Raw genomic sequence first — 26,538 nt, 5'->3', positions numbered from 1 at the left:
GCAGAATGGCAGCTGATGTCATTGCATCCTGATTTGCAATATCAAAAACATGAACAAAGGTAGCTGATCTTAAGGCTTCCTCTTTCCATGACAGAACACTGATATGCCATGACAGCCCTCTTTTAGCAAACCATTTTGCTTGGGATTCTCTGAAATAAATGAGCAATACTAAGTTACAATGTATTTACATTACAGTCAAAGACACTGTAAGTTTGTCACTTGAAATGTTTCTCAAAATCTCATAAATTTCTCAAAATATTGTAACAAGAGACCCTTAAGTTGCCAATGGGAACCCACACCCTTAGGTCCTGGGCAATAATCCTGAGAACAATGATGCAATTTTATTTTACAACTGCAGAGATACGGTCTGGACAAACAGATGACAGACAGACAGACATGGTAATTTCAATGTAACACCACCACCCCCAAACTTGTTTGTGGGGGAGGGGGGATAAAATGAAGCACTGTCTTACTTCTAGATTGAAAACAAATTTTGAGCTTCACTCCATGAAAACCTGATCACTTGCTTGACAATGAACGGAATAAACACGGATACATGTTTGAAGTGTGTTAGTTGTGAATAGAGAAGATTTTTCACACAAAACCTGGTCTATGAAGGGAAGAATATCATTCCAATTACAAACTCATTTCTGAGGATTCGCTTTATCATGTGGAACTAGAAGTTATTAGTTGGGACCATAAGAAGAAAGTGGGTATGAAAGTGGGACAATTTTTTAGAAATTATAAAGGGGTGAGGGTGCTCAGCTATATATATAAATATATAAATATATAAATATATATATATATATAAAGTATGAGCATGTGTGGAGTAGAGGAAAGCGGGGGTGGGGGGGAGTCTCACGTATTCAAAATGATAAGTGTTAGGGACATTTGGTGATGGGGGTGGCAGCTCAGCTATGGAGGCAAGGACAGTGTTCATATGAAGTCTGAAATCTATTGGATCAAAACTGTAACCTGTATCCTGCTTATAATGTATTTTCATGCAAACAAATACACACAGAGAGACAAATCCAAGTACCCATGAACGCTGGCATTACAATATCCCCCTGCAACCTTGTTGTGAGGGGATAGTGACCTATGAATTACAAGAGAAAAATTACGTGAAGGTATATAATCAGCCTAAAAGTATTGCAAAACCCTGAGAAAATACCTGTATTGTAGGGGAAGGAACTTCATAGCCCAATCTCTTTCTAGAAGTGCTTCATCCGACTTCATATTTTCCAAAATATTCGTTCTTGCTCTGTCTTGGTTTACTGTGCGAATAATGTGCATTTTCCATTCTTTTATCAACTTCACACTCTGCAAGTAGATAAGTGTATCACATTAAGTTCTGATTTTGTTACATGTAACATACATCTCCCTTATATAAATTAGGTTATCTAAAATTCGGTAGCAATGTAAATAGAGGTAATGAATATCTAACACTGGATGTTCTTAGGTGTTTGATTCTGGATGGATGTGCAAATTTTCCAGGAATATCTAATACCCTAAATAAAACTCAGCAGTAAAAAACACCTTGTAAGTTTTACCCCACCTCTCACTAGTTTGCAGTGACAACTCGGTCAGTGATTGGTTCATAATAGTCACGTGAAAGCAGTGTGTATCTTTTATCTGGTCACCTTCAACTTTATAAACTGTTACCTTCAAATGAATTGTGAGCATATTGTGACATCACTTTATTTCCATTGTTTATTTGACGTCACAGCAGGTAAACTTCAGGCGGCAATAATGAAGCAATGACAAATTTTTAAAAGATGGTAAATGTCAAAATAGTCATCGGTGGGGTAAAATCGGTACCTAGTCATAGAGTGACCAGGAAGAAACCTACTACCCAGATATCATCCCGTACTTGGTCACTTGACAACTAGGTACGTAATAATACTGGTACAAGTCAAATATTGATTTTTATGTTCTGGTTTAAATACCTCTGCAACTGTATATTGAATGTCATCTTTCTGGTCATGATCAGTGAAGTTAACCTCATGGCAACTAATTGCTCCCTGTAACTCATCCAATAGACTGGTGATGCCATTGCATTCATCACAAACTTTCTGATGTGAATGGTCACATGCTTTTGAATAAGCAGTGTCCTCTGATGACAGGGCATGAGTACAGCAGTGGTCAGGTATTTCAGAGTTCTCACTGATGTGCAACTGAAAATAACAAGAAGAAATTGTTTGATTTCATCTTCTGAGTATGTGAGTGAATAATAATTCATACAGAAATCAAAACACAGAGAAAAAATTTCTGACAATTCAAGAAACCTTTACATGTAGTGAGCACCATTTCACATTTGTCTTTGTATGTTATCAGAATCAACCTAGAGCTGTCCCCCAGGACAAATACCCCGCCGCAACAAAAGTTAATGAGGCCATGACCTTTGACCCACAGTCATGTACTGATCCTATATTGAAAACAACTGCAAAGCATACTTTGAGTCAAGAAATTATTTTCATACACAAGGACAATGAGAGCTTGAATTTTGACCGACTGACCCTAAAATCAATAGAAATCTTAATTGGATCACAGTGCTTGCAGAAGAGGAAGTTGAAAATGTGTCGGCCAATCAGAGGCCATGCAGCAGCCAGCTGTATCTGTTGATGGCTCAGCCCAAAAAACACAAACTTCTTAAAGGACTTGGGTACTTGCAAAGGAGAAGTGGAAAATGTGAAAAGATAACAGACAACAGACAGACGATGCGCTATGACTTTAGCTCACCTGAGTCGAAGGTTTAGGTGAATGTTGGTAGTCCCAAAGTTAAATGAATCTACAGCAAATCTACGATTTCATCTGAAAAGTTAGTAGTACCTTGTATTGAACTTTTAAGTACTGCTTTCCTTCATTAAGCATGCCAGTCATCTTCTCTGACCATTCGTGTCCTTTTCCAAGCTGACCTAATACTCTAACAACGTTTTTGAGGTCATCAAAAGCCTGGCTTCCACCAGCGGCAAAATTATCAAGTCCTCTCATTGACTTCCTGATACCTGGTTCAACTGCTTCCAAGATCCTCATATATGACCTTTCAGAAAGAACATTTCGAAACTCTACTTCCTCACAAAACTTCATATATAATGATACAGTTCTAGTCCGTACACTGTTCAGAATTATTTTGGGAACATTCAAAGTTATTCCTGAAGAGATTTTATATGAACAAGTACCAAATGGTGAATCAGTCATTATTGCTGGAGACATTATGAACTCTAAGAAATGTTCTATCTGCTCCTTTGTAGCTTTTTCTCTTGTCTGTGATCTATTCTCTATTGGCATGCCAATGCCGTTGATCGCAGCATGCTTACGAGCCGCAGTATACTTGTATTTTGACAGAGATGGTATGTACTCCTTAATCTCATTGTAACTGTGGTCCTCCACCAATAAAGAAAGAAGTTGTCTCTGAGTTCCCCAGCTGGTCATGCTAGAATAAGCTTTTGAAATAGATTCAATAATGCTTGTGTCTTCGCTGTCTGGATTACTTGAATAAATAGCCTTTTCTAACAGAGCCTCTTGGTTAGGGGCGATGATAGAAATGATGTTGTGAATAATATCTTTTGATTTTTTTAGATAATCATTCTGTGTCCTTTTTGATGCAGATTCAAAATCGACAGTTAGTGTTTTTTTTATTGGACTAACACCTATGGCATCAAGAAAAGTATTCAAGGCCTTCCTTTTACGTAATGGACTATCTTCATGCTCTTGAGAATCCTGCCATTCAGATGATAACTGACTTCCAAAAGGTGTTGGTTGGGAAAAGTTGTCGTCTGTAGTTGATTCCACCTACAAAAGAAAGATACAAAATAAATCCAACTAACAACTTAATTTAAAACAACTTCATTTTTGGCACAAATGTTACTCATGCTGAGACAGTGTTTCACGACCCTGAGCCAAAGTCACACCTTCAATGTCAAGGTCAAATTTTCTCAGGTCTGTATTTCTATATGCCTCATGGAACAGCTTCATACTTGGCATACAATGCTCCTCATGATAAGGTGATGTGCCATGACCCTAACCCAAGGTCAGACTTTGATGCCAAGGTCACAGTAGACTTCAATGAAATTTTCTTGTCTGAAATGTATTTCCTACCTGCCTCAAAAGAACAGCTTCATACATGACATGAATGTGCCTCATGATATCATGGTCCTTCACAACCTTTGACTCAAGCTAAGGTGAGCAATATAGGCCCATTTTAGGCCTCTTGTCTGTCTATAAAATATGAAGTTCATAAGTCAAATGGCTTTTGAGTTATCGCGTCACAATCCTTTCAAGTCTGAAGTTTCCAGGACAAATAGCACTTGAGTTATCGCATGACAAAGAAATGGATGAACAAAGTGATTACTATAGGGCTCCCGCATCTTTGAGTCGGGGCTCTTATGAACAAGCTGATGCTCAAAGTAATTTTAAACAACTCAGTACATGTAAAAAATTCAGTACAAACCTCTATTTGTTCCATATGCATTGGATCTGCTTGTACTTCATGGTCATTTGGTAGTTCACATTGCAGCTCATCATCATCATGATTCTCCTGAAAGTATTTCATATCTGTTTACAAATTTACATGACATCACAGCATATAGTGGCTGATACTTTATAATAAACAAGCTGATGCTAAAAGTAATTTAAAGCAAGATAAGTTTGTGAAACAGTATGCCCCCAGCAGCAACAAATTTAGAAAAGCTAGTTTTAGCATAAAGGTCAAGGTCTCAAGGTCACTGACCTTGGTGTCATTTGAAAGAGCTTCATTAGTGGAGAATGCATACCAAATATGAAGTCTCTATCTCTCACAGTTCAAAAGTCATGGCAAAGGTTAAAGTTGACAACAGATACACAGACAGGACAAACAAAAATATGCCCCTGCTCTTTGGGCATAATAATTCAGTACATGTAAAAATTTCAACACAAACCTTTATTTGTTCCATATCCATTGGATCTGCTTGTACTTCATGGTCATTTGGTAGTTCACATTGCAGCTCATTATCATCATGATTCTCCTGAAAATATTTTACACCTGTTTACAAACTTACTTGACCCTATAGCATATAGTGGCTGAGATATGATACAAGACATTAAACTGGACAAAGGGGATACTCCAAATTAGTTCTTCTCAACTTTGTTGACGTGAAATAACTACAGTGTTCAAGGTACATGTGTCACCTGCATTCCTATTGACTCTAATATTTACCTTGACCAGCAAAAGATATTATCACAAGAAATCAATATGTGAAATATCAACTCCCTGTATCACTTCCCATGTAAAAGTTATGGTCAATGTTATCTTTTAAAAAAGAACATCATATCTCCATTTTGTAACTGCAGAAAGGTCTTGTCACAAACAACACACAATTGAATATAAGTATCCAATCACACTTTATTCAAAAGTTATGGGCTGTGATATCTACAGTATGACAGACAGATAGACTGATAGACAGACACCTTACAAAATTATCACTAAGTTTGCTATGCTTTGCAGAAGACACAAAAGTGCCATTGTTTTGGAGAAACAAGAGGCCCATGGGCCACAGTGCTCACCTGAGTAACTTTGGCCTTGCTGTTTTTCACCTGATTTCTCCCCCCCCCCCCTGTAGTACTTATTGTGGCCCAGCCCTATCCCCAGGGGTCATGAATTGAACAATTGGAATCTACACTACCCCAGGATGCTTCCAAGTAAGTTTCAGCTTATCTGGCCCAGTGGTTCTTGAGAAGAAGATTTTTAAAGATTTTTCCTATATATTTCAATGTAAAACTTCGATTCCCTATTGTGTCCCCGCCCTATCCCCGGGGGTCATGATTTGAACAATTTAGAATCTACACTATCCCAGGATGCTTCCACATAAGTTTCAGCTTTTCTGGCCCAGTGGTTCTTGAGAAGAAGATTTTTAAAGATTTTTCCTATATATTTCAATGTAAAACTTGGATTCCCTATTGTGGCCCCGCCCTATCCCCGGGGGTCATGATTTGAACAATTTAGAATCTACAGTACCCCAGCATTCTTCCACATAAGTTTCAGCTTTTCAGGTCCAGGGGGTCTTGAGAAGAAGATTTTTAAAGATTTTTCCTATACATTTCAATGTAAAACTTGGATTCCCTATTGTAGCCCCGCCCTACCCCCGGGGGTCATGATTTGAACAATTTAGAATCTACACTACCCCAGGATGCTTCCACATAAGTTTCAGCTTTTCAGGCCCAGTGGTTCTTGAGAAGATTTTTAAAGATTTTTCCTATATATTTCAATGTAAAACTTGGATTTCCTATTGTGGCCCCGCCCTACCCCCGGGGGTCATGATTTGAATAATTTAGAATCTACACTTCCCCAGCATGCTTCCAAGTAAGTTTCGGCTTTTCTGGTCCATTGGTTCTTGAGAAAGAAGATTTTTACTACATATTTCAATGTAAAACTTGGATTCCCTATTGTGGCCCCGCCCTACCCCCGGGGGTCATGTTTTGAACAATTTAGAATCTACACCACCCCAGGATGCTTCCACATAAGTTTCATCTTTTCTGGCCCAGTGGTTCTTGAGAAGAAGATTTCTTAATGACCCCACCCAATTTTTGTATTTTCTTGATTATCTCCCCTTTGAAAGGGATTTGGCCCTTCATTTTAACAATTTAAACTCCCCTTCATCCAAGGTTGCTTTGTACCAAGTTTGGTTAAAATTGGCCCAGTGGTTCTTGAGAAGAAGTCGAAAATGTGAAAAGTTTACAGACGGACGGACAGACGGATGACGGACAACGGGTGATCAAAAAAGCTCACTTGAGCTTTCAGCTCAGGTGAGCTAAAAAGAAATTGCAAGGATATCCTGGTTTCGTGTAAATATTACACTCTTTGTTGTCACCACTTACATTACATTTTGTACTTTCTTCTTGTTCCATTTCTGCAGAAGCTGTTACCATTTTTTGTACCAGTTCTTTCCTGCAGCTGGTGCATACTCCTGCAAAAATTATGAAAATGCAAAAATTTTGAATGCATGCACAAAAATTAATGAAGCAGAGCCTCCCTTCTTTCTGCATCAGCACAGTCCAGGAAATACATTTACTTACTTTCAAACAAAAGACATGATAGAAAATAATATTTTACCAAAACAGACATACAAACTGATAATTTGCTTCAAGATACACAATACAACATATTTGCATGTACTTGTCTGTCAGACAAAGGAACAGAGAGACAAGGTGATTGCAATAAAATCCCTTTCTTACCAAAATAAGTGTTTGAGAACACGAATGCCCCTGCTAAACACATGCTCAAGCATTGAGACAAAGTGATCCCTACATGCTTCTGCTGGCTAACAGCAGGCATAATAAAAATGCATTATAGTGTAGTTATACTAAAAAGAAAAACATCAGCAAACCTGAACCAATTTGTATAAGGACATCATGATGTTTCTTGAGAAAGAATGATTGTTCTTTTGTAATGGTTCCTTTTGAATTGCACCGGCTCTTTTTGGCACATTTCCATCCTAAGGAACACATCTTGCTTGATCTCCACCCAACCCCAAGAATGTATCTATAATTCAAGAACAGTTTAAAAATAATTAACACAAGCAATCTGGAATGCACTTGTGTATATGACATTTTATAAAGGCAAAAATCATTATAATGTTGATGTAGGGCAACATATCAAAATAAAATAAACAAGTGTTTTAGAATACAATATATATTGCATGCTCAAGAAGCTTGTATATTTACCAGAAATTACATACATAATACATGTAACGTATACAAATGTATAGTGTAATACCTGTGTTTTGGGCAGATGGTAAGTGTTTCATCGTCCTCATTCAAAAGGCCTGCCCTCGTCTTTATTAAGTCACATTCATTTTGTATACTTCTGCGATTGATGGAAAACTTCTGCAGATGTGAATCTACAGAATTTTGGCAGCAGGTCAAGGGTAATATTTTTTCGGGCCAAGTCTTCTTGTAATCAATCAGTCCACATCCAGAGGTTGATGATGATCTGAAACTGCACACAAACTGAGTCACACCTAGAAAACAATACACAACTAGTGCTAATTGTAACGGGAACCGTTACAGATGTTCCCCAAACGGCTCCCCAAATCCCTTATGATGGCCCATTTTCTACAAGCTTAAATAAATTAGAGAATACTTTTGTAATATAGATGGACACTTTATTTTTAAGGGTATTTCATTGGAAAACTACTCCGATATAGCTATATGGGTATTAGCCAATCAAATTTCAGCGCATGTGCTTGCACATGTTTTCTACATTTTTCACTTTAATTTTCTTATAGTGTCTCACAATACATACAGTTGTGTTAAATATTAAAGAATTTCATTGAAAAATAAGAGAGATGTAACCCTTTAAGTATTAGCCAATCAGAATTCAGCATATGCACATGCAGGTCCTTGCATTCAATTTTGATAGTATTATAATGTAGGAGCTCTATGTGCCTATCCATGTCATAAATTTCATCCTGTTTTGTTGAAAACCAAGGGAGTTATAGACATTTAAAGTTTCAACCAATCAGATTGCAGCACACCTGCATGCGCGTGTTTTCAAGAAATTTCCTATATAACATGTTGTAGCACCTTATAATATATACTTATATTCTAAATTTCAAAGTATTTTGTCAAAAAACAAGGAAATTATTGAGATTTTTGTATCAGCCAATCAGAGAAGAGCGCACGTGCATGCGCGTGAGTTCATGCTAATTTGACCATGTTATCTTGTCTAGACTACTAATGTATCTTTATATTTTGAGTTTCAAAGCAATTCATCAAGAAATATCAAAGTTACGGCTTCATCAAGTATATCAGTCATTTCACTCATTGCACGCGCGCGCACGTGCATGCATGTGCGCGCAAAATGACCTTCGTTCCGAACACCTACACAACATGCCTATTAACCCTAAAAAGGTTTCATGTCAATCGGATGAGTGGTTCTATGAGAACACTCGCGGACAAAAAAGTACCGGAGAAGAAAGTAGAAAAAAAGAATAATAATAATAATAATAATAATAATAAGAAACAGAGTAAAAACAATATGTTCCCAATTTTCGTTTGGGGAACATAACTATGATGAAGATCAACTATTTTTACAAAATTTGAATTGAAAATCCGTTGAAAATTTTTTTAAGAAAATTCGGTGAACTAAAACACTGATATTAAAAGTCATGAAGGGCTCCATTGGAAAATTTCTGATAGAACAAAGTATAGTTTTTGTGGAATGTGGTTTTTGACAAGGTCTAATTGTGATTTGAGGCTTGATCTTTGACCTCAAAATGTACCGATGTCTTCCTCTCATCACCCATGATGAATGTGTGACAAAAAACCACTAAAGATGATATAGCCCATGGTGAAGCTTTAGTTGAAGTGAAGAATTACCTAAACATATAATTCAGAATTTCAAGGTAAAGATCAAATACCAAAGTTTATGTCAGATTTGAACATGCCATTCAGTAGATTTCATCACGGTCTATTTACATGTGATAATTGAAACTAATTTACCTTATGGTTTTCTCACAAAAGAGCTAAATGTAAAATTCAGAAGTTCAAGGTCAAATATCTAGGTCAAGGTCAGAAGTGAACATGCCATTTAATAGATCTCGGCACGGTCTATCTACTTGTACTGTTTGAAACCAATCAACAAGTTGGGCACAACACCACAAATGCGAGAGTATCCCAATTGCAAGGCTGTCACTGTTTTGCAAGATGAATTTCAACAAAATTTGTCCGCTTTATAATAAAAAATTAAATGTCCGAATTTTGTTCTCCAAGTTATACAGGCTCATCTTTAGGACATACTGAAAAATGTATACAAAAAGCATTCATGCATTTCATGTACAGTTTTCGCGATTATAGCTGCACATGTTCTGCAGCTGTAATCTCGAAAACGGCAAATTTACAAATGTTCTTCTTTTGTAAACATTGTTTAGTAAAGAAATAATGTATCACTTTTAAACATCTATCGGGATATAAATACAGGTTGGTCACATTATTACTTATATTTACATTTATGACTTATTCATATTTTATATTTTCCTGATTACAATATTTAACGCGTGAAAAATTTTATTTTTCAAACTCAACGGCACGTACTTGATCCATTGATTGTGCGTCGACCTTTTATGATGTCACTGAGAAATTATGTCGAATGTTTATGACGCGAGGAACCGTGTTTATAGGGATATAGATACGCGTTGCTCTTAATAGTGTTATACAAAAGAAAACATTTGCAAATGTAAATATTATATCATAAACATGAACCCTTTTAACTTTGAGATCAAAATTAGGAAATTTATTTTTTTAGTACTTGAAAAACTGACAAATATGGCTGAAATTCATCTTGCAAAACAGACACATGCAGTCTCACATTTGCGAAATAGTCTCGTATTCAGCAATTGTGCCCAACCTGATCAAGGGCGTAGGAGGAATTCCACCCCCCCTCCCACTTTTAGGGTCAGGAGCAAATTTTGAAACCAGAGTTGAGTCTGTTATCCTAGTTGCCCTCCCCCTTTTCGAATCAATATTAGCCACCTAAAGTTTTGTCAACTTGTTGGGTGCTGATATCTTAACATCATATTTTGGTGTACTGGATCTGGAATAACAGACTGCTGTTGTCGAATGCAAATGAATGCTATACTGTACAGGTAATGAGGTATACCGGGTATGACTATGAATTTTATGAAATATTGTTTGAAATATTACTTGTCAATAGAACAGTAACATACAGACATACAGGAGTGGAAATCTACCAATTTGACCTTATCAGTGATTAATGAATATGCTCTAAATAATATAGTCCGAAATATCTGGCGTTTTCCAGGCTTTTTGATATTTTATGTGCCAGGAAAACGTCAGAACCAGCGCAATTACAAAAACTGGAAATTTCGCCGTCTCCAGTCAGAGTTGATTTTCCATACCTGGGAACCGAATTAAATGCCATTGTCACAATTTATCAGTGGCACAATGCTTCTAGTACTCGACAATATCGATGAAAAGAAAACATCACTCATCATTCCGATACAGGACTTGAAAAAAAAAAATTTTAAATGTGTAAATGCACGAAATGAAAACAAATCTCGAAAGTCAGATAAAATGTTTCCATCGGATTATATATTTTATAAACAAACCATAAAAACGATGTTGGTGAGTACTAGAAGCATTGTACTATTGATAAATTGTGAGTTTGACATTTCATTCGCTTTGCAAGTATCGAAAATCAACCCGAGAATGCCGCCTCTGGTTGGAGGCGGGGAATTCCCAGTTTTCGTAAAGGCGCCGGTTCTGACGTTGTCCTTGCACATAAAATATAAAAATAGTAAGGAAGACAGGAAAACGTCAGATATTTCAGACTATAAATAATACTTTTCAGTCACTTACAATCGCTTGATGCAGTCATGTCCTCTGTAACCGCACAAAACCTGCTTACATCTTCTTCGACTTCTGCTGCAACTCCAACTTTGTGTTAGTCATCAGCAAGAGAGTTCCACAAAGGGGAGATAATCTGTTTACGCGCTTTCATATTTATGATACTTTCTAAATCAAATTATTTGCTGTAGAGTATCCAACTACCTTTTTTTATTATTGGATTTATAACTTCAAAGCTCATAGTTCCTATTGCATGTATGATTATGATGGAGTTTGGTTGCGTTTTTGCATAAAATATTTATAAAAATTATGCTGATTTTACAGCATTTGGTAGAAACAAAGCAAAGTAGGCCCCAATGCTTTAAAATAAATATGGGAAAAATTAAATCTGCCTTATATATTGAAATTAAGAAAAACATAGTTTAATTCTGTAATTAATTTTGACAGGGTTATCAATAATCAAATTTCCCACTTTTCAAGCATTTAAATCGCCGTTGCTATGGTAACAAGAAACATGTGACCCAAATAACTCATGTTTGAAAGGACATTCATCTATGCTTCCATGCACCCAAATATTAAAGCAAAATAATTTTTTTCACATTCCACTCATTTTATATACAATACTCAATGGTTACTGACACGGCCTCTTAAAAATTTCGAAAGAAATGTACATGTATATATATCATCGAACATTTTTGTGTCTCTTTTATATCATGTTTTAATATTTTGAATCTAGTGTGTGGTTGAGGTCTTGGTGTGTTTTATCGAGCTGAGGAATGACCTACTTCCTCAGCTCTGGAAACTTGAAATTGCCTTGTTTACTAGTATGTGTTGGAGATGAGGGTGATTTTAATCTCCAACAATTTCTTGCAAAATGTCCTATTCTACCACACACATAGCACTCATTCTCACTCTCTGATCTTACTGGTCTATTTGATGGGGATCTTTCTGGTGAAGCATATTTAGGTTCTGATGTGTTAAATGACCTTTCTGGTGATATATACCTAGATGTTTGTGTTGGTGTTCTTTTTGGTGACTGGTATCTTAGTCTTGGTTGTCTTTCTTCATCTGGCACTGGTAATACTCTCAAAATTTCCTTCAGCAGTCTAGTTGTTTCCCTGCTCTTTTTTTTTCTAAAGTTGAAATTTTTGATTCTAATGAAGGCTTTGGTGGTGATGGACTCCTTGCCATTCGAATATGGATGTCTTTGGATGGACTATCTTCAGATTTAATGTTCTCAAATGTAACCCTTTTGATCTCTTTCTTTGGGCCCATAATTAATTTTTGGTTAGTGATGGTGCTTTTCATGTAAATTATTGCCTGATCAAGAGTTTGTGGGTCTTTCTCCAAAGTGACCAGAGCAGCCCGTTTCTCAGTGCATCCTCTAAGGAAAGCATCAACCTTGATTGTGTTTTTGAAGAATTCAGGGGTCTCAGGGTATCCTTCAGCAGCGAGTTCTTCAATACGTTCAGCAAATTCTTCAATCGTTTCCCCTGGATGTTGTTTCATCTCCTGCAACTGTCTCCGAATAATGTATGGCTGGTCCTTTCGATCAAAGCGTTCCTTCAATTTCTGACAGAGCAATTTACAATTTTGCTGTACATTTTCAGGTCTTGAGCTGTACAATTTTAATGCTTTGTCTCTTAAAGTGCGGGTCTGGGGTATAAATAGTGTTGTAATGACATTTATTACACAAAACAAGACAGTTAACAAATACACAAATATACACAGATAACGAGCGCACACAGCAGCAAGTTATTATGTATGTGAGGCGCACACAGCAGCCCCAGACCGCACACAGCAGGTCGAAATAGTTCACAGTGGTTACCCGTAGGTTCTTACTTCTTTTAATAATACACAAAAAGGCGTGACGTCATACGCACACATACACATAAGAGGTTCAACACGGGAATACATACACGGGCTCAGCACAGGATACATATAACGAATTGTACTACATTCCCCCCTGTTCCAAAGAATTGATCCTATCCGGGACCTGAAATAAAAACAATGCGGCAAGTCACCGCATTGCAAGAATTATGTGATATACAATAAACATGAAGCAATGAATTAAATACAATAAAGGCACTTCAGGTTATGGAGGGTTTTTCCCAGAACGTCAAACACTGTTGTCTTCTTTAGCTCTGCAATTCTCTCCGCAACTGGCAAAAGGGCCCATGGAGTATTGATATTCATACGGGAAGTTGGTGGCAAGTATGGGGCATCTGACTCAAGTAAAATCCTACTCATGGGTATGGCACGGAGAGCATCTGCTGTTTCAAACAACCCAAGGAGGCTAGAAGTGAAGCCGAATTTTGCATTTAGCAATCGGTCCATCCATTCAACGGCTTCTTCCGTACTCCCGATGAAACAGTGCCTGTGGATTCGCAAGTCTGTCAGGCCCAACTCCTCTAAAAAAGAAAGAAATTCTTAAGCTGCATACCCGGAGTGTAGGTCTCGGCAGTGCACCACTAGTGTGAGGTTTCTGTCTTTAGCTACAGGAAGAATTTCTCTCAGGAAGGATCGTTGGCACGCAAGCGAATCCCTCTTGCATTGCTGTAGGCTACGGCATCTGGGACTACAGCGGCAGGATGTTGTAAAGTCAAGGCCAACCTCTCCTAAACCAACACAACCAGGTTCCCGCAGCTGCACTATGGAGAAATCACTCTTCACAATGTGGGGATGGAGACCAAAGGTAAGGTAGATCCTTGGATCCTTAACCTGCTGATGGAATCGCTCCCAGTGATCTGGAAATACATAGTTAACAATTGCCACATCAAGTTGAAAGTCAGAGTCACCATATTTATCCTCTAATGCAGCAAAATCCCCGAGTCCCGTTCGCGAAAGTAGGATGTCCAGATGGAAATGTGAATCTCCAAAATGTTGTTTGAGTGGATCTGGCTGACTAAGAGAAACAGCTGGTACTACTAAGTCTCCAGAAAAAGTTGTCTCTTGTATGGTTGAAAGCACATCTCTCTGCCTAGCAGGTAACAGGAGCTGTAGAAGATTACAGATGACCCTCCAATGGACGAGTGAAGCCACAGATGTCGGCGGATGGATGGAAAAACATTTGGACCTGGCAAGACCATTAGCATCCTCAAATAGGTTCAGTAACTCAATCTCACCATCAGTGAAGTCTGACGCTGCAGGATTCGTAACCTCCACATAAAGACGCTGCTCAATCACGAAACAGAGAAGGTTGTCCAGAGACCCCAGTCCAATATGGAAACATATCCGGTGAAGCAAACCGTTCACTAGAGTGACCCAACGACGTCTATTGGCCTCATTAAACAAAACACCCTCGGGATGGCCCTCGGCATTGGTATGCTTAGCTCTAAGAAAACACTGCTTTCCTTCCCGAACCCCACATTTCCAGCATGCTGTCAAGGCCCCAAAATACCAAGGAAGGTGAGTGCGTAAAACATGGGTCTTTATAGCTGGTGTCCTGGCAGTGCACAATGGACACTTCCGTCCAGACAGTTTCTTCGACTTCTGTGATGTTGTTACTGCACTATCCTCCATATCTTCTTCATAGTCTGGCACAAAAAAACGCTTCTTCCATATAATTGGACATCTTCCTATACAAAAATAGACACTGCTAAATATTACATCATCAAATAACAAAAAACTATTATTAGTACCTTATTGAGATAAATAACCTCAATAAGTTTTGACTTCATGCCTGCCTGGCACCATAAAACGAAATAAAAAGAGCACAACTTCTAATTATACATAATCTTCCAGACGAGCAGGTTTCTTGATCTTCCTTCCTGCCCTAGTTGTACCAGTGGATTCTTGAATTTTCTCCAGGTCACCAACAATGTCCTGCTCATTTGTCTCTATAACTGTATCATCTGTTTCACTTGAATCCTCCAGGCTGTCATCTGTATTAATGAATGTGTTCTCCTCACTATCGACAACAGGTGAGCTCTCATCCCCTTCAAAATATTTGTTCCTTAATCGCCGTATCCACAATGGCAATTCCCTGTCATTGCATCTCTTTAATTTGTCATGATGTAGAGTAAATCGTCTCTCTTTCTGATCTACAACAGTGTATAATGGTGGATCTGCTGAAATGACAAGGTAGGGACCCCTCCAGGGTGACTGTAACTTGCGACTCTGTCCTACTGTTGTTGCCTCATTTAGCCTGTAGACGATATCTCCTTCGGTATATGTCCTTTCATTTAGCTTCAAATCGTATAGGCGTTTCTGCCTTCTCTGTACGCTGTCAAGTTGCTTCCTTGCAAACGAGTGTGCCTCCATCATAATCTTGTCCAGATGCCTCACCCATTTATCTGGCTCATATTCAGTCAACGTAAGACTTGCCATTCCATTCACAATATCAGGTGGCAAAATAACTTCACGTCCAAGCATGAGTCTGTTAGGCGTATATCCTGTGGAACGGTTCTCTGTTGAATGAAGGGCCATTACTAGTAGAGGTAAGTCGACATCCCAAGTTCTTACTTTGCCCTCTATGTAACAACGAATCATCTGAAGGAGGACCCTATTATATCGCTCAACCTGTCCATTCGAAGATGGGTGATAAGATGTCGTCCTTGTCTTAGATATCTGTAAGGCATTACACATAGCCTTGAACAGGTCCCCGTCAAAATTACGGCCTTGATCTGTGTGGGCGGAGAGTGGACACCCAAATGTCACAATGAAGTGGAGAAGGAACTCTTTGGCTTTTAGCTGAGCAGTGTGATTTGGAAGTGCTACACACTCAATCCACTTCGTAAACTGGTCTATCATAACAAGGACATACACATTTCCTCGTTCACTAGGTGTAAATGGGCCTAGAATATCTAAATGTACGCGCTCCATTGGGTACCCTGCATGGTGGCGCTGAAGAGGAGTTTTTGGCTTGACTGATGACTTCTTATTTTTGTTGCATATAGAACATGACTGGACATATTCTCGGCAGTCTTGGGACATTCGATACCACATGTATTGTTGCTTGACGCGCTGCAATGTTTTATCTTGCCCCAAATGCGCTGCTGACTTCATATCATGACAACAGTAGAGGACTTCTTCTTGCATGGTCCTTGGTACCAGTAAGCAAAGTCTTCGGTTGGAATCATCCCGCCAAGAATAGAAGAGTATCCCGTCTTTTACTAACAAATGACTCTTGCACATCCAGTACGACCTCGAGGCTGGGCTACTCAGGAGTAGGTCATGTGGTGTAGGAGGTTGCTCTATCCACTGGAACAACACTGACAAGTCTGCATCTTCATGTTGTAGTTTTGATACTTCTTCCTTTGTTCTTGTTTCTGCCCAATTTACCTCACCAACAAGGTCATCTGTCTGCATATCAATAGTGTACTCTACTGTTAACACTTCTGCAGTTTGTCCTAGCTCAGGGTTAACGACTTTAAGAGCTAGTGGAACTACATTATCTACATCTTCTGAAAATCTCTCCCACTGTTGACAGGCTCTTGAGCAGTAACTGCAACCTCCACAAGGAAGAGATTCCAAGTTGGCGCCTGCATTATAACAATCACAAGCCGCCAATCTATCTGGAATACGTGACAAGCCATCTGCATTAGAATGCTTGTTACCATTACGATGGACAATTTGCATATCAAACTGGGAAAGTTCCTCTATCCAGCGAGATAACTGTCCCTTAATGTGTCGAAATCTAAACAACCACACTAAACTGTTATGATCAGTCCGTATCGTGAAGCGTCGTACCAAAAGATAATGACGAAAATGACGACAGAACTTCACAACAGCCAGTAACTCCTTGCGTGTTGTGCAATATTTGCGTTGTGCTGGTAACAGGACATGGCTAGCATAGGCTATGGTCCGTTCCTTCCCATCTTGCAACTGTATTAGCTCAGCTCCTATTGTTGAGTCAGACGCATCAGTGTCTAAAATAAAGTCATCAGTAGGAGTTGGGTAAGTAAGACAGGGTGCTGAGGATAGTGCTGCTTTCAAGCGTTCAAATGCCTCTTGGTGTCCTGTATTCCAGTGAAATTGCTTTGCTTTTGAACCTGTTAGCTCGTACAGACACTTTGAAATCCCAGCATATCCATGTACATGTTCTCGATGATAATTAGCATACCCGAGGAAGGATTCAACCCCCTTCTTATCTGTAGGAACAGGCCAAGACTGAACAGCATCCAATTTGGCTGGAGCGATGCTTACACCCTCTCGAGTAATTCGCTTCCCCAAGAACTCGCATTCTGTCTGGAATAAGAAGCACTTTCTTGGCTTGAGCTTCAAGTTATATCTACTAAATCTCTCTAGAACTACATTAAGGTTGTTCAAATGCTCTTCAAAGGACTTGGCAAGAACATTAGTAAGGCCACGCAACACTAACTGTATAACTCTTTGGAATGTGGCGGGGGCATTACACAGTCCGAACCCCATGCGGACATGCTCAAGCAACCCAAATCTAGTGATCAATGCTGTCTTTTTCCGGTCTGCTGGGTCAATTTCTACTTGATAGTACCCTGACTCTATATCTAATGTGCTGAAGTAGATTGAGCCGGATAGTGTTGAGAGACAATCTTCTATGTTAGGAAGGGGGTAAGAGTCCTTGACGGTCTTTTGGTTTAACTGGCGATAATCTATGCACCATCTGACCCACCCGTCCTTTTTCCGAACTAACACAGGAGCAGATGACCATTCAGAAGTTGAAGGCTGTATAACCTTGGCATCCAACATCTTTTGTAAGTGTGTCTCTTCTTCTCCTTCAAATCCAAAGGGAGTTCTACGCATTTTTTGTAGCACTGGGGAGGAAGATTCAGTATTAATCTGATGTCTAATCTCAGAAAAGCACCCCAAATCTAAGTCATGTTTTGCAAAGACATCACTGTACTTAATAAGCAGTGCCTTGACTTTGGTAGACTCTTCAGCATTCAAATCATTGCAGGTTCTAACAAACAAGTCACATAAGTGATCAGGTAGATCCAGTTCTTTGCTGGAGCTGGTTGGCTAAATGCTTGAGCACCTTTTATGTAATATTGTTCTATGTCTCCTAATTCCTCGCTGAGGTCTACTGCATTGCCTATGTGCTTCCCGGCCTTTAGAACAATCGCACTATTTGTAGGGTTCATAATATTGACTTTAGCTGACTTTCCCGAATCAACTATGGTTGCTGCCATGACAAACTTTTTATTGGTCTTCAAAGGTTCGAGAACTACATGTCTGCCATCATCAATGTTGAATCCATCCAAAACAACATTTGCACAGGAAACTGTATTTGGAGGGATGACTGTCCTTCCCTGTATGAAAACTTTCCTTATATCAACATCTGTGCCATTTTCAGTTCTTTTAACTATCCCTGTTATGGTACTGCTGCTCATTTGCAATATGTTATCCTTCAGGTCTACAATGCATTTATATTTTAATAAGAAATCCAAACCAAGTAATATACTATCAGTTATATCTGCTGCATATAAGTCTGCAAGGTAGGTTTTAACTATGCAAACTGGGACATTTTTTATGGTATACCCAGGTATTCTTTAATTGGGTACCACACCCCTCAGGTATATGAACTGCCTGTCGTCAATATCAAGTCCTTATTCTCTAGCGAGTTGAAAATTCATCACAGATACTTGGGCAGCAGTATCTACTACAACAGAAACTTTCTTTGATTGTATATGGATAGGGATCACCAGGCTAGCTACATTTACTTGTTTTACTAGTATTTCCTTGACATCCCTGTCAATAGATGAATTCAGTTCATGACCGAGCTCATCCACTGACAAGAGTGATTCATCTGGTGTTTCCTCCAGCTCTTCATGACACGTTTCATAATTTTCGTCTAGATTTTCATTCACCAGTGGTGGCTGGCCAAAATTTACTAACTGGACTGAGTGTTGGCCAATCCGCCCAGTCCTCGAAAGTTTAAATCTTTCTTATCGGGGCTAGGGCTCCTTCCCTTGTCTCTAGCCTGGGGGCAATCCCTTTGCAAGTGACCATATCCCTTACAGAGGTAACAACGACGTCGTTGTGGGCTTGATGGGGGTGTCGGAGACCTTGACCTTGGCTGGTCCTTTCGTTCCATTAGTCCTATGAGTTTAGCAATCAGGTCTTCAAGTTTCTCTGAGGAGTCTCGTTTCGAGTCATGAAGGGTTCGAATGCATGCTTCATCTATAGCTGGCTCCACACAGTCATCTTGGAAACTTACACGGCGGGTATTGTAATTAGTTCTTGAACCAAACAGTGCCCTGCGATTGTTCACAGCTGCTTTGACATACTTCAACGCTTTGTAAATGCTCTTTGGATTCTTTTCCATTGCAAGGTGAGCAGCTTCCTTGTCCTTGCATCCCCTAAGGAAAGCTTCTACTGCCATTTGATCAACGGTGCTGTCATTAGCTTCTGGAAGTCCATCCATGGTTAGAAAATGGACTCTTTGAGAGAATTCCTCAAAAGTTTTATCCTCCTTCTGTCGTACAAATTGTAATTGACGCCTTGCAGATATGGGTGCCTCTTTTGTACTGAATCGCCTTGACATTTTCTTCAAAAGATCTTGATAGCTACAATGTGTTAGTTCACGAGCGAAATCTAACGCCTTGTCCTGCAGACAGTCAAGTCTCGTGATTCGTGTTGATGTAATATATTAAATAATAAACAAGAGGCCCAAGGGCCTTAACGGTCACCTGAGTACAACAATTTAGAGGATCCATAAACTGATAAATGAAGCTTTGTTTCCCAATAGCAAGGAAAATAGCACGATTAAGATCAACAAAATAATTGGCTTAATATATTTCTATCTGTCCCCCATTTATCACTATTACCATGCAGACTTTTAACAAAATGTCTATATTATTACCTCTCACAATAGGCCTCACTTGGCCTTTGAAGAACATTTATAAAGATAAGTTATTTTTGTTTCATTTTTATTCATCCATTATTTCCAAGTCTACCTGATTCTTAAAACTATGAAAGTGCTTTTTGTATTATACAATTAATGTTCTTGCATAATTCTCTTATTCTAACCTTTCAAATACATTATCTACAGTGATTAATTATCAAAGGTGAATGGCAACGGAGAATAACTTCACTCAGTAGAATACAAATTAATAGAGCCCTGGCCAGGACCAGAACACTTGACTAAATGGTCCAGAAAATACCTTGCTTATTAAAACTTTTACTCTGTTTGCTTCCAATATAGCCAGGAGCAGAGGAGATTTTTAAAGAAATAATGCATTTCCACTATTTAACACAGCCCTACCCTAACACCAGAACCCATGACCTAGGGTCATGAAAATTTTCAAATTTGGAAGAGGTACCCTCATCATCATAACTATGCAATTAGTTGAAGATTTTCAAAGAATGCACGCATTTTCACTATTATAATCAAATAAAGCCCCCCCCCCCCTTCAGAGAAACAACAGAACCCCTGGGACCACAAGTTTTAAAAATTTTGTAAAAGCATCCTTGCTCATCATAACTATACATTTGTTTCTTTGCTTTAAACAGGAGTAGAAAAGAATATTTTGAAAGAAATTATTTATTTTCACTATATAATCAATAGAGCCCCCCCTTTCACTAGAAACCCTGACCCAGGGGTCATGAAATTCACAATTTTGAAAGAGGCACCCATGCTCATCATAACTATGAACTTAGTTAGTATATTTCATACCCAGGAGCAGAGAAGAAGATTTTCAAAGATTTAATGCATTTTCACTATATAATCAATAGAGCCCCGCCCTAACACCAGAACCTCTGACCCAGGGACCATGAAATTCACAATTTTGGAAGAGGTAGCCATGCTCATCATAACTTTGTACTTAATTAGTTTATTTAATACCAATGAGCAGAGAAGATTCTCAAAGAAATAATGCATTTCCACTATATAATCAATAGAGCCCCGCCCTAATACCAGAACCCCTGGCCCAGGGGCCACGAAATTCACAATTTTGGAAGAGGCAGCCATGCTCATTATAAATACGTACTTAGTTAGTTTATTTACCCAGGAGCAGAGATGAAGATTTTAAAAGATTTAATGATTTTTACTATATAATCAATAGAGCCCCGCCCTAACACCAGAAACCCTGACCCTGGAGCCATGAAATTCACAATTTTAGTAGAGTCACTCTTACTCATCATTACTATGTACTTAGTTTATTTCATGCCCAGGAGCAGAGAAGACGATTTTCAAAGATTTAAGGACTAATGACCCTCTGCTCCAAATTTCACGAAATTTTTTTAAACTTCCCGATATTGATTTTCATCAAGAGCTATAGCATCAAAATCAAATGAAAAATAGTACGAGGTATGAAGCGCTGCTTATTTTTTCAGAAATGATTTTTATGTCAGATCATAATATGACGAAATTTTAACACAGAGATTAGGAAGAGTAATAATTTATTATCACAACATAAAATTAGAAATATGCAGTGTATATGAAAATAATATTTAGTGTCATACCTACTAAATTCATATTAGAAATCATAATGAAGCGCTGCTTCCTAAGTCAGAATATCACGTTATATGTGGTCGTAAGAAAACAATACATCTGTTAGCAAGAGTTATCTTTCTTATAAATATTTTTTCATTGGAAAAAAAGTGTAATACTAATAAAAATTCTACTTTTGGTGCTTGATACATTAAACCATTTTTTAAAATGATAGTTAAAAAGATAAAACTTGATTTAAATGTTTTTTTTGTCAAACATAATAAAACAACTTGAAAAGTACAGTCAAAGGAAATATATGGTAATGTTTCCATTGTATGTTAAGTTAGATCGAATTGACTGCTCAAAGGTCTCGATAATTAAACTCTGATACAGTAAACTATGAGTAGTACTAGGATATTTTACTTGGAAAGTTATCTCTCTTATCAGAGGGTCGGTCCCCCTTAATGCATTTTCAATATAAAATCAATAGAGCCCCCCACCCCCACCCCTTACACCAGACCCCTGACCCTGGGGCCATGAAATTCACAAGTTTAGTAGAAGCACTCTTGCTCATCATAACTATGTACTTAGTTTATTTCATACCCAGGAGCAGAGAAGACGATTTTCAAAGATTTAATGCATTTTCAATATATAAACAATAGAGCCCCCCACCCCCACCCCTTACACCAGACCCCTGACCCTGGGGCCATGAAATTCACAATTTTGGTAGAAGCACTCTTGCTCATCATAACTATGTACTTAGTTTATTTCATATCCAGGAGCAGAGAAGAATATATTCAAAGATTCCATGCATTTTAACTATATAATCAATAAAGCCCCGCCCTAACACCAGATCCCCTGACTCGGGGGGTCATGAAATTCACAATTTTGGAAGAGGCAGTCTTGCTCAATATAACTATGTACTTAGTTATTTTATATAATACCCGGGAACAGAGAAGATTTTCAAAGAAATAATGCACTTTCACTATATGATGTATACAGCCCCACAACCCCTGACCCCCGGGGATATGAATTTCAAAATTTTGGTAGAGGGCTCAATCCTTATTATAATCATGCCAACAGTTTGACTGCTTGATGTCCAGGAATAAAGAAGAAGATTTTTAAAGATTGCATTAATTTTGGTGGTTTTAGCTCCACCCCTCAGCCCCGGGGGGCAGGGATCATGAAATTTACAATTTTTGTTCCCCTTCACCCATAGGTTCTATATGCCAAATCGGTTTCAGAGAAGAAGCTAAAAATGTTCAAATGTTAACGAACGACGAAGGCCGACGGACAAAAACGGATAGCAATAGGTCAGGTGACCTAAAAAATTGATACTAATTTAAATTGATTTTTTTTTTTGGAATGGCAATTTGCATTCATGTTTCATATTCACTTTAATTGAAAGATGTATACCTTTCAGAGAGCCTACAATGAGAGGAATGTACGATGACTTTTTGCGTTACCGTTTCTTCTTACAAGAACATTCACTTTAATTGAATGATGTATACCTTTCAGAGAGCCTACAGTGAGAGGAATGTACGATGACTTTTTGCGTTACCGTTTCTTCTTACAAGAACATTGAGGACACTTTCTCACCAACTGGATGCACGAGCTCCAAGAGCCATTGTGCCTGTTGTGGATTATCTCTGGAACTAAATCACCATTTCTTTACCACTGGAGTATATTTATGACTGCCATCAGAACGACCAATGATGTATAGGGTTGGCATAACCGTATTAAAAATGCAGTTACAGCAACTTCACCTGCCAGTCACATTGAATGTTGAAAGTTTCAGCCTTATAGAAACCACATACATGTATTAAATTTGTTTGGCCTACCAAGGTAAGTTAAAATACTATTCCCAATGGCAATGTCAAATTCTTTCCATTCTTTTCAATATGCATATTCTTTCCACAGATACAGCTGCAAAGGAGAACAACGTCAGAAGCAGAATCAATTGTAAGTAATCTATGAGTAACACAGTACATTGTATTAATTTTCATGTAGAAATATTGTTAATGTTATATTTGGTACTTTATATATATAACTTTTTAATTTTTTTTTTCAGTCCTCAACACAATTCTTGCCTACTCCCCAGATACCCACTAAAATAAATTATGTACGTATATACCAAAAAAATCAAGAAAACTGAAATCGGAGGTTAAAATTAAAAACTCACAGGCATCTGATGTCTTGGAAACCCCCAAGCCCCCCTGAAATATGCAAACGACGTTTATAAGGGCCCCGCTCTGCGGGCGGCCTATAGTGATCAGTCTGTCAGTCCGAGATCTCTTGTCCGGAGCATATCTTCTCTCCCCTTGGCCCAATCTGGCTCATACTTCACCCACAGAGTGTCTTTGGGAAAAGGGTGTGCAATGACCTTGAACCATTATCCTAGGTCTAAGGTCAAGGTCATAGCAGAATTATATGAAAAATCCTTGTCCGGAGCATATCTTCTCTCCTCTTGGTAAATGTGGCTCATACTTCACTCACAGAGTGCCACTGGTCAGTGGTTGTGCAGTGATCTTGAACAAAATTTCTAGGTCAAGGTCAAAAATAGCCTCTGCTTAAATTCTTGTCCAGAGCATATTTTCTCTCTCCTTGGCCCAATCTGGCTCATACTTCACCCACAGAGTGTCTTTGGGTAAAGGGTGTGCAGTGACCTTGAACCATGTTTCTAGGTCTAAGGTCAAGGTCATAGCAGAATTATATGAAAAATCCTTGTCCGGGGCATACATTCTTTCCTCTTGGTCCAATGTGGCTCATACTTCACTCACAGAGTGCCACTGGTCAGTGGATGTGCAGTGACCTTGAGCAAAGTTTCTAGGTCAAGGTTTAAAATAGCCTCTCTTTAAATTCTTGTCTGGAGCATATTTTCTCTCTTCTTGGCCCAATCTGGCTCACATTTCACCCACAGAGTGTCTTTGGGTAAGAGGTGCAGTGAGCTTGAAACATGTTTCTAGGTCTAAGGTTAAGGTCATAGCAGAATTATATGAAAAATCCTTGCCTGGAGCATATCTTCTCTCCCCTTGGTCCAATGTGGCTCATTCTTCACTCGCAGAGTGCCACTGGTCAATGGATGTGCAGTGACCTTGAACAAAGTTTCTAGGTCAAGGGTCAAGGTAAAAAAAAATAGCCTCTCTGTTTAAAATCTTTGTTCAGTGCATAATTTCTTTCTCTTAGGTCCAGTCAGCCTCAAACTTTACCAATTGACTAAGGATACGGAACATTTGTGATTTTCCTTCCATATTTTGATAGAGGATATGCCACAATTTTCATAAAGGATATGCAACATTCGTGATTTTTGAGCAGTTTTTTGATAGAGGGTATGGGGCACTTGTGATTTTGGTGCCATATTTTATTATAACAAGGATGACATAGAAGCCCTTTAGACTGAAACAACACATCCCGTAATAGTACACAAATGTTCCTCTTCAAAATAAACCCTTTCAGCTACCTTACCTCTTTTTAATGTTCGTTGCTGAAAGCGGGGCCCTTTGAGATGGCCACCATCTCAATGATATCTAGTTTATATAGGTAATAATTTGAGGATATAAATGTACATACAAACATCATTATCTTGATTTTTTTTTAAATTGTAACGATATTTAATTAGATATAGTACCTGAGTTGATTCTGATTTTGATGTAATATTTGTTTATAGAGGGAAGACGCAATTTAATGGCTCTTCAAGACGTTGAATTTCAGGAGAGTTTGCGTAAAGATGGAGAAAAGGTTAGTATTGATTTGACGTAGTTCTAGATAAAGCAGAAAACTGTCATTTTTCGACCCCCAGTTGACCCTGGGTGAAAATTAAAATTCCGAAACCTTATAAACATCTACAGGATACCACAAATCATCTTCCAAAAGGTGGATGGCTTTTTCCTTAAATGTAAATTTTTTTTTTTTTTTTTAATGTTGAAAGTTTTATTTACAGGTTTTTTTAATGAATGTAATCAGACATTGCAAAAAAATTCGACATTGCGAAAAAATGGGCATGAAAAATAAGTTTAACACATTTGAGATATTAACTTCAGTAAAATAAAATCTCTTTTAAGGATCAACAGATCAAAGAGCAAGAACGGAGAGATATTGAATTGCAGAAAGTGGGCACTTTTTAGAATCATATTGTGTCATAATATCCCCTTACATTAATATTATGATTGAGTAATGAGCAATATACACAATATCTAATGAAGTTACATTCTACTTTAACAATCATTAATGTTCACTAAGATAAATCACCTCAAAGTTTAGAATTACGTATGTATGTAACACTTTGTACATTAAGCTGTAAGTATTTTTTTTTTAAAACTGAGGGATGAAAGAAGATCAAAAATACCAACTGAACCAGAAGAGGGAATATCCCTCAAAACTAGAAGTCAGCAATGGACTTTAATGATATTTTTACAGACAATACTTACCGAGGTAAGATAACTTTAACTACCCCTGCAAATAAGATTAAGTGCAGTAAATATATAGATGGTTCCGATACCGAAATCAGCTGGGAAAAATAGCATTGGAATGAAACAAATTTAGTTTTTTTTTATCATATAAACAAACGATGTTTTAAAAGTTCAAAAAATATTTTCGAATAACCAGATCTCCTCGGGTCACATGGTAAAGCTAATTGGCGAGATGTAACATTATAATATTAAATTTTCCTTCATTTATATTGCAGATTTTGATGAATTTTGTTGGCAGTATGCCATCTTCCTAAGAATGTTTTAAGTAACTATTCCTTAAATGGAAAAGTATTTAAAGCCTTTGTATTCTCATTTACATTACGGGTGTTTGAGGGATTTTGGTCTTTCTCAGGTTCAGAGTTGCAAGTCACATGGCTT

General features: G+C 38.1%; 1 protein-coding gene across 1 annotated transcript; it reads right to left on the bottom strand.

Annotated features, from left to right (window-relative positions):
* Positions 1-1,874: 1,874 nt before the first annotated feature.
* On the bottom strand, positions 1,875-11,399 carry LOC133179948 (uncharacterized). Its single transcript, XM_061314616.1, has 5 exons — positions 11,349-11,399; positions 4,917-5,003; positions 4,451-4,537; positions 2,830-3,792; positions 1,875-2,174 (listed from the first exon to the last, which is right to left on the bottom strand). The coding sequence occupies exons 2-5, from the start codon at positions 4,935-4,937 to the stop codon at positions 1,875-1,877; spliced, it is 1,371 nt and encodes a 456-aa protein (XP_061170600.1). The 5' UTR covers positions 4,938-5,003; positions 11,349-11,399.
* Positions 11,400-26,538: the final 15,139 nt, after the last annotated feature.

The sequence above is a fragment of the Saccostrea echinata genome, unplaced genomic scaffold, assembly GCF_033153115.1.
Source record: "Saccostrea echinata isolate AGI-Se365-2 ecotype Australia unplaced genomic scaffold, CSIRO_AGI_Sech_v1 ptg000005l, whole genome shotgun sequence".
In the NCBI taxonomy this organism is placed as follows: Eukaryota; Metazoa; Mollusca; class Bivalvia; order Ostreida; family Ostreidae; genus Saccostrea; species Saccostrea echinata.
The sequence above is the reverse complement of the archived record's forward strand: the minus strand, read 5'-3'. Positions and strand labels throughout refer to the sequence as shown.